General features: G+C 41.4%; 1 protein-coding gene across 4 annotated transcripts in view; it reads left to right on the forward strand.

Moving 5' to 3' along the window:
- Positions 1-135: 135 nt before the first annotated feature.
- Positions 136-9016, forward strand: part of Asxl1 (ASXL transcriptional regulator 1) — a 74844-nt gene continuing 65963 nt past the window's right edge. For 2 of the 4 annotated variants that reach the window (XM_046433237.2, XM_058575553.1), the window contains exons 1-3: positions 136-290; positions 6198-6280; positions 8898-9006. In XM_046433237.2, coding sequence (XP_046289193.1) covers positions 234-290; positions 6198-6280; positions 8898-9006 — 249 coding nt within the window. In that variant the 5' untranslated portion in view covers positions 136-233. Of the gene's footprint in view, positions 291-3269; positions 3683-6197; positions 6281-8897; positions 9007-9016 lie in introns of those variants that run through there. The other 2 variants (XM_058575552.1, XM_046433239.2) reach the window with 2 other exon arrangements.

The following is a 9016-nucleotide window of genomic DNA, read 5'->3' on the forward strand; positions in this document are numbered from 1 at the left end:
GGCGCGTGGAACCGCCGCCGCCCCTCCCCCCCGCCACCCTCGCGCCGGGTCTCGCGCCAGCCGGTCCCAGTGCGCCCGCCCCCTCTCCGGCCGCACCCGAGTCCTCGCGCGCCGCCGCCGCCGCCACGCGCCCCCCGCCGCCGCCGCCGCCGCCGCCCCAGCTCCGCGCCGCCGCCCCAGCCCGCCCTGCTCGGAGGTCCCGCGTGGAGCCACTGCCGCCGGGGAGGAGGAGGATGAAGGACAAACAGAAGAGGAAGAAGGAGCGCACGTGGGCCGAGGCGGCGCGCCTGGTGAGGCGGGCCGCCGAGGGGCCTCCTGGGGGGCCCGGGGTGGGCTCGCCGCGCACCCCCACCGTGGGAGGGGGGAGGGGCGAGGCCCTGCCTACCGCGGGAGGGGCGGGGCCTTCTTTGCTCGGAGACCCGGACAACCCCCCGAGGCGTTGGGTGAGGAGAGGTCCCCTGCCGGGACGGCTGTGGCGCCTTTTTCTGCACCCCCCCCATTCCGGCGGAGGGGCGAGCTGGCAGCCGGCTCCACCCCCTCGGGCGTCAGGGCCCCAGCCTCCCCTCCCCCACCTCTGGCAGTCTCGGGGGGTCTGGGGAAGCTTCGTTCATTCACCCCCGGGAGTTAGGTTTCCGGGAAAGGTCGGAAGCTCCACCCTCGCTTCTTGGGGTAGTGGGGTGGTGCGTTGGACTCCGGGGGTGGGAAAGCGCCCCCCGATTTCAAGGACGCGAGTGGCATTTTGAGCTTTCCCAGTCTAAACCAGGTGTATGGAGGGAAGCAAGTGCTTCCTCTCACCTTGAACCCTGGGTAGTGGTTCTCAAACTTTAGGGCCCGTGGGCGGGCACCTGAGGGGGTTGTTAAAAATGCTTGTCCTAGGGCTCTCCTTACCACCTACCAAGTCAAAGATTCTGGGATAGAGTCAGGTAATGTTTTAACCAGCTTCCCAGGTGATTCAAATGCAGGTGGCCTGGGTCTACATTTTGAGAAAGACTGACTTGAGTGTGTTACTTTCTAAGCTAGTCTGGAGGTAGGCGTCTCGCAGAGAACTGAATACACTTTGTAAAGAATGTATGTTGGACAAAGACAAAGTGTCTCTGTTTGAAGATAACTGTTCACTGAGGGTTTAGCAAAGGAGAGAGTAATTTGAGTGCTTGAGCTACTTGCCAAGGGGGTTTGTGAATTTTGTTTTCAAAGCGTCAGAGGACTTATAAGTGAAATAGCTTCCTTTTGAACTTGCACTGCAAAGCCAAGACACTTTAAGTTCTTATAAAATGTTGCCGATGACAATAGTAACGGGTTGTACTTCTCCCAGAAAATGTTACTTCTTCAGAACTGTCAGAGCAAGGTTATGGTATAGATAGCGTATGTCTATTGACACCCTGTAGTTTGTTTGTAATTGCTATAATTCTCTTTTAATGATGAATGAAGTTCAACCTTCTAATTTTTTCTCTTACTGGAAAGTGAGTTTTTGCCTCAGAGGTGTTGTGTAAAAACAAAGATGAATACGTGTTGGGATTTGATACAAATCTAGAGTTCACCTTTTAATTTCTTGGAGCCTGTAAAACTCAGTTATTGATTCACAAGACCTGGAGCCGTTTGGGCTACTGGAGAATTTTCACTGGTGTTCCTGATAATCTTCCTGGGCAGTTGTGGCCCAGGGAACAGAAATAATAATTGGTTGTATGTTGAAGTTTTGTGCTTCAATTTACTTACTTGTTTTGGCTTGTGAAATATGGAGATTTTGAAGCTCTTTGATTTTCTGATTGAGTAAAAATTGGAAGCTTTGGCTAACTTTCAGGATGTTAGAAATTGCAGTATTTCTTTATTTCACCTGGAAGCAAATTTAGGAATTAGGGGAAGTAGGAGAGAGATGCACTGAACCTAGAGGTTGTCTTGAGTGTTCATTGAAATTCTCCAAGTTCCTGTATTGCTTGCCAGAATTTACTTGTTAGAAGTAGGTGAAAGTACCTTTAAATCCTGTGTTATTATGTCCTGATAGATTTCTGAAGTCTACTTGTCTCAAACTCTGTTGGTTCTTACTAGGTGAAAGACTAGAATTTGGGATCCACTATTCTGTTCTTAAATTTATTGTAGTCTGAACTTCAGTGTTTAGGTTGCTATGTCTGTTTTATCATTGATTCACCTTCCAGCTAGATTATCCAAGTAGTTCTTTCTCTCCATTTTTTTTTTCTGTAGCTCTTCATTAAAAGTAAAAATATGAATAGGCATTACTTTGTGGTGTATTTTAACATTTGAAAAAGGACTTGTGGGAATGTGTTGTGTAATCCCCCTGCCCCTTTGTGCATGGTAGACAAGCACTCTGCCACTGAGCCCCATCACATCCTTAATTTTCTTGTCTTTTGTTAAATGTGGTTTTTGTTTTAGAATTTTCTCTCTCAGGATGGAACTGGTTTACAGGTGTGTGTGTGTGGGGGGGGCGGTTCTTAAGGGTCCTCCCCACTTTTTTTTTTTTTTAATGCTGTCATACTGTGTGCTGGAGAGTTTCCAAGCTTTCACTGAACAGATTCTATTACAGCGAGTAAATTTGGAGTGCTTGCAATGGCAATCATATGTACTTGTGGGTGGCATTTTCAGATTGCTCCTGACCTCACTCAGATTGGTGACTAGAGTGATAGTGGGAATGCTTTTAAAAACTGTTTTGGTGTAGAGGAAAGGAGATATCTGGAGGATTTTAATAGAGTAGTAAACTCCAAGAGATTGATTTTTGCAGATGTCAATTATGTTATTTAGAAGTAGATACTTTTTAAGAAAAAAAGGTCTTAAGGTACAGTATTGCCTTTTTTTTTTTTTTTCCCAGTTGTATGTGGACACAGTACCTTTATTTTATTTATATATGGTGCTGAGGATTGAACCCAGTGCCTCACACATGCTCGGCGAGCACTCTACCACTGAGCCACAACCCCAGCCCCAGGATTGTCTTTACCAGACATAAGGAGCAGATTTTAGGTAGTTGGATGGGTATTAATTTTCCATCTTTTTAGAAAAGGTACAGACTATAGAAAGGCTGGCAATAGAACACTGTTAAATTGTTTTTATACTAAAAGCTGGAGGCATATAGGATTTTAATAAAAGTGAATACTTTGTATCTTTTGATGTAACTTCCCTTTAGAGATTTTGCTTCCTGTTTAAATTCTCCGTCTTTTCCTGACTGCTATTTAAATAAAAAGCAGCCAAATTTCAGAGTCATGGTTCTTAAAAAAAAAAATTATCCTATGATAATTTGCTTAAACTTAATTTGTGTCAAAGAAATGATATCCTATGATAGTGAACGTTAGCAGCTTGTCCCAGAGTTTACTGTGGGTTTGTTCAAGTCACCCCTGCTCATTTTGGCACTTTAGTTCTTTGCAATACAGCCATGGATGAGGCTTGCCATTGAAGTTTTTGGTCTTTTTGGGGATGGTGAAGGTTCAGACACATGAACAGAATTGTAGGCATGACACGTGTTAGAGATGTAAAGATGGTAAACAGATATTCTGATTTCTGTGTCTTGTTTGGGCATAATTATGATTAGATTCTCCTTTCCAGTGTCCTGGTTGGGAAGATAATTATATGTACTATGGGATAGTGAGGACACTGAAAAGGGAGGAACATATAACTTTGCCTGGCAGAGATCAGGGAAGTCTTCCTGGAGGAAAATGATTTGTGAGCTGAACATTAAAGGGTAAGTAAGAGGTAGGCCCATCAGAGAGAGGATGAACAGGGAGAGAATATATCAATGAATGTATTTGCAAAGTGTGGAGATTGGGTAGATGTATATGTAGTAAGTAACTAGAACACAAAGTTTGTAGCCTGGCAGTGTGGCAGTCCCATGGAGAAATAGGTAGGGACCAGATTGTGAGGTCCTTGTATGGTAGGCTAGTGAGCACCTACTCTGTGCCAGACACTATAGGCGCTTTTAATTACATTCTCTGAACTTTGAGAGAAGACATTAGTGTCTTTCAAAAGTGAGGGAACTTAGGCTTGGGTTATATAGGTAACTTGCTTTAGTTTCGAAAACTAGAATTTGAATCCAGGCCTTCTGGTTCTAAAGCCTGTGCTTTCCTAGTGGGTTTGTGGACTTTGGAAACTTCAGCTTTGCTATATGTGATTAGAGAGCTATTGAAGGATTTTCTTGGGGAAATGGGGTGAGGGGTACTGGGGATTGATTGAGCCCAGGGATATTCTGCCATTGAGCTACACCCCCAGTCTTTTTTTTTTTTTTAATATTTTATTTTTTAGTTGTAGGTGAACACAGTACCTTTATTTTTTTATGTGGTGCTGAGGATCGAATCCAGTGTCTCATGTGTGCTAGGTGAGCTCTACCACTGAGCCACAACCCCATCCTCACCCCGAATCTTTTTAAAATTTTATTTTGAGATAGGATTTTGCTATGTTGCTCAGCTTGGCCTCAAATTTGCAATCTCCTGTCTCAGACTCCCACGTTGCTGGGATTATTGGCATGTGTCACCATGCCTGGCTTGTTGGAACATTTTAAAGCAGGAAAGTGATGAGGATTGGTTTGCTTTGTTGGGTTGACCTCAGGCTACAGCAAGTGAGTTCTGCCAAAGCAGGAATTTGGTCTTGTTTACTATGAATACCTAGAATTGTGCTTGGCACAAAGTAGTTATTCCATGTATTTGTTGAACGAAGGGTGACAGCCAAATAAGAAAGGATTTGAGGAAAGCAGGACTGGACTCAAAGGTATTAGTGATGAGGTTTATTGTGTTGGGCAACTGTGGAGCCTGGGAGACAGGTGAGAGTGAAGGATGACACCTGCCTTTCTGAATTTGTAATTAGAAAGGTTGCCAACCAAAGTAGAGAACATAAGAGGAAGAGTTGGTCTGGAGGAGAGATGAATTTGGATTATGATTAGATGAATTACAAGTAGACAGTCAAGAGTGCATGTTCTTTATAGACTGAATCTGTAGCTTGGGGTGAAGTCAGGGCTAGAGACTGGGATCAGAGTTTATCAGAATTGAAGTAGTAATTGACACTATGAGAGATAATATCCAAGGAGATTAAAAATTGAAGTGATAGAGTCTAAGAATGGGACAATGAGAAATAGTTTTATTTTAGTGTCTGCTTCTCCAAACTTTGAATTCTGTTAGTGTTAAAAGCTTTTGTTGGTTCATAAAGAATGCCTTCAGCAGCAGTCCAGTTAGACTATGTTGATTTACATTTTATTGATGACAGAACATACTTGGTTATAATGGTTTAAATGACTGTGAGATGTTAGGTTGGAGTCACTTCAGCAGCTGTACATTTAGAGGAAGTACACAGATAGCAATGGCCTTTTCCTTTTGCTTAGAAGAATAACATTTCTAAAACAACTTCTTAAAGCAAGACAGCTACAGTGTTTCACTAAGAAAAATACTGTAGCAATTTAGGTATATAGATGATGCCAACATAAATGGGATGTTCCATTTCTCATTGTTTGCTTATACAGAATCAGCATCATGTTGTTAAATGGCAAAATCTTCTGGGCTAGTTAATACCAGGATTTCACAACTCAGTGGCACCATTTTAAAATATGGGTACTATTAAATTTCCTTGGGAAAGAAAATCTGAACAAATTTCTGACTTTTATTGTGTAGTTTAGCCATATTAATGCATCAAATTAAGCAGTCATCTAAGTTGCTAAGGTCTCACATTCTATGTTAAAGATAAGTGTCAGCCTGGGTCATTGGCATACACCTGTAGTCCCAGCTACTTGGGAGGCTTTGGCAGGAAGATCCTAAGTTCAAGGCCAGTCTGGACAACTTAACAAAACCCTGTCTTCCAAAAAACAAACAAGCAAGCAAACAATCAAAAGCACTGGGGATGTAGCTCAGTAGTATAAAGCATCTCTTGGTTTAATCCCCAGCACCCCCCAAAATTAAAGAATATACATGTCCTTAGAATTGAAAATTTGGCCATTTCATCCACTTTTGGTATAGTTGATATGTGTAATTTGATTGCCAAAGTAATTTTTTTTTTTTTTTCTTTTTCCTGTGCTGGGGATTGAACTTAGGGCCTCATATATACTGGGCAAGTGCTCTACCACTGAGCGGCATCCTCAGCCTTGAATTAATTTTAACTATGGAAAAACTATAAACTGTCATTAGTGGTCCCTCATAGCAGAATTGTAGCCCATGATATAGATTAATGGAAATAAATGGAAATTGCACACTGAAATCAGGACATTTATATTTCTTCAGGTATTAGAAAACTACTCGGATGCTCCAATGACACCAAAACAGATTCTGCAGGTCATAGAGGCAGAAGGACTAAAGGAAATGAGGTTTGTATTGCTCTTGTTGCTTAACATGAAGGTTTCATAGGATTTGTGTCTTTCTGTAGTTGTGCAGTGATCTGTGTAAGTCTACCCATTTGTACACCTGTGCTTGTGTGTCTGGTGGTAGTGTTGAACTATCTGTGACCCTCTGAGTGGAGGGTGGGAGTGGGTACAGCGTCTTTTCCTGCCTTTGCCCTCCCCTAGGTCTTGACCTAGAGCTTTTTCTGGAAGGAGTCAGAGCACATTTCTCTTGTATTGTTTTGTAAGTTTCATTAATATAGAAGAGGGCAGGCCCTAATACACTCTGCTGTGTCTTAAACTACTCTTCTTTCTATGCTGTAGCATTAGTTCTTTCCTTTAGGATCAAACAAAGGTGGTCTCATTTGCGTAGAATCCCTAGTTGCCCCTCATTCTAACTATTTATGATATGAATATATTAAGTTTTAGAGTGATCTTGATTTCTTAAGATCTAGTTTTCATAGAGAAGCAATAAGTTAAAAGTAACTCGATCTGTAGGCAGGAAGACCAGTGACTCTGAGCCTCGTCTCTCTTTACCCTTACCCCAACCCCCCCCCCCCCCCCACCGAAGAATACCAAGTGTGCTTTACCACTGAGCCACATCCCAACCCTTTTTAATTTTTGAGACAGGGTCTCATGAAGTTTCTGAGGGTCTCACTAAATGGCTGAGGTCTTGAACTTGTAACCTTCCTGCCTCAGCCTCCTGAATCACTGAGATTATAGGCCTGTGCCACTGCATCCAGCTGCTTTTTTTTCTCTTTTTTTTTTTTTTTAATTGAGGAAGGAGGAGAGCATATCAGTTTTTTCTTGGTTCTCAAAATACATGATGTTTTTGTTGGTCAAGCTTTAACTGCTTGAATTAACCTTTTAGATTCAAAAGGTACTTCCTTTCCAATTGTCAGATAAAACACTCTTGAATTGATATTTAGTGGGGAGGGAAGAATAGAATTACCTAGTCACCTTTATTCAACTTGTACCTATGCACTGTGTAGTGTTATAATTGTGCTTTATTTTTGTTTTTATTGGCTATTTCCATCTTGCTGCTGTCTGCACTGCTGTTGGACCACTATGCTTATAGAAGGTAAATTAGTCCTTTTGGTACAGATGAAATTGAGAACCTTAACTTGTTTCTGCTTCTTGCTTTTGTAGGAATTATGAAGCAGTCAAGGTGGCTTGTGATGAGTGAGCAGCTCAGTCATTTGTAGATAGATATAGTGTGTAGGAGTTACAAAAGGATCTGCCAACATGCCATTCCTCTTTGAGGCAGAAGTGCTAGCACACCCACTTGATGCTTCAGATTCTGCACCAGGTTTCTTTTAAGAGATTGATTTTTGGTGAAAATTTTTATAGTATCCAGTGTGTTCCAAAACAGAATAAGTAATACTTTTTTTTTTTAATATTTGTATATTTTTTTGTTGTAGATGGACACAATACTTTTATTTATTTTTATGCTGAGGATTGAACCCAGGGCCTCAGATGTGCTAGGCGAGCACTCTAACTCAAGTTAGAGTGTTTCTGAGGGTCTCACTAAATGGCTGAGGAAATAGCCCCAAGTAATAGTTTTTTAATGGCTTTTTTAAAATATAGAATTTATTTTTAACACTGTAAATTAGGGCCTCTGTAAATTCTGAAAAATACTAAGAGGCTTTACTTAAGATTTTTTTTAATTGTTTTTTAACATGCTGGGGAGAGGGATGACAAGGTGAATAGGTGGATCCTATCACTAATGTGCTAGTCCCAAACTTTGTATTAACGGGCATTTATATTTTTAACAGTTTTTCTATTTTAAGTTTTAGTAAGTAGCCACTGTCTTAGTTGTGATTATTTTTGTGAACTACTGTTGTGGCAGGGACCAAGGAACAACTTAATGTGCTCTTTTTAGTTTAATGTTTAAGCATTACTGGGTACTAAATCCATTTGCCTGACTTTTCCTTTTTCAGACAAATTTAAATGATTGCTCTTAAGTAGATGTAGAATAAAATGCAACCGCCTCCTTCCCAACAGAGAAAATGCAAATGAAATACTGTTCCCTGGGGCTGGGGATGTGGCTCAAGCGGTAGCCCGCTTGCCTGGCATGCGCGTCGCGACCCGGGTTGGATCCTCAGCACCACATACAAAGATGTTGTGTCTGCCGAAAACTAAAAAAAAAAAAATAAATAAATATTAAAAATTCTCTCTCTTTAAAAAAGAAAAGAAATACTGTTCCTTTTGTGCGCATGTTAGAAAATATTTAACAGAAAAAACAAAAGGTATACTTGTTTTATTGGGACAGTGCCATTGATTCTGTGGTCTTTGTGTTGATAATGGTATCTGGCAATTTCTGAGCATATGTAGGTTGAAATTTAGAGGTTAGGAAACTTGGTTTTGTTTTTGATAGTATAATTAACATGTAAGTTTTAAAATTTTATTAAAATATAATTTGAAAAACTTGTGGTTTTCCTGAAATTTCTTGGGGATTTGGTTCATAGTCTCGGAAAGCCCTGTAGATGTTATTTCGGGTATCACATAACATTTCTTATCCCAGATCTCTCTGAGTATGATTGGGTCTTTGATTAGTAAGCCCATGGATTTATATGATCCTCATCCATCCTTTTGTATTTTACAGTGGGACATCCCCTCTTGCGTGCCTCAATGCCATGCTACATTCCAATTCAAGAGGAGGAGAAGGGCTGTTTTTTAAATTGCCTGGCCGAATCAGCCTCTTCACACTCAAGGTAAGTAACA

Source organism: Marmota monax, unplaced genomic scaffold (genome assembly GCF_021218885.2).
Source record: "Marmota monax isolate L192 unplaced genomic scaffold, Marmota_monax_Labrador192_F-V1.1 WCK01_AAM20220418_F8-fsc00014, whole genome shotgun sequence".
Classification (NCBI taxonomy): domain Eukaryota; kingdom Metazoa; phylum Chordata; class Mammalia; order Rodentia; family Sciuridae; genus Marmota; species Marmota monax.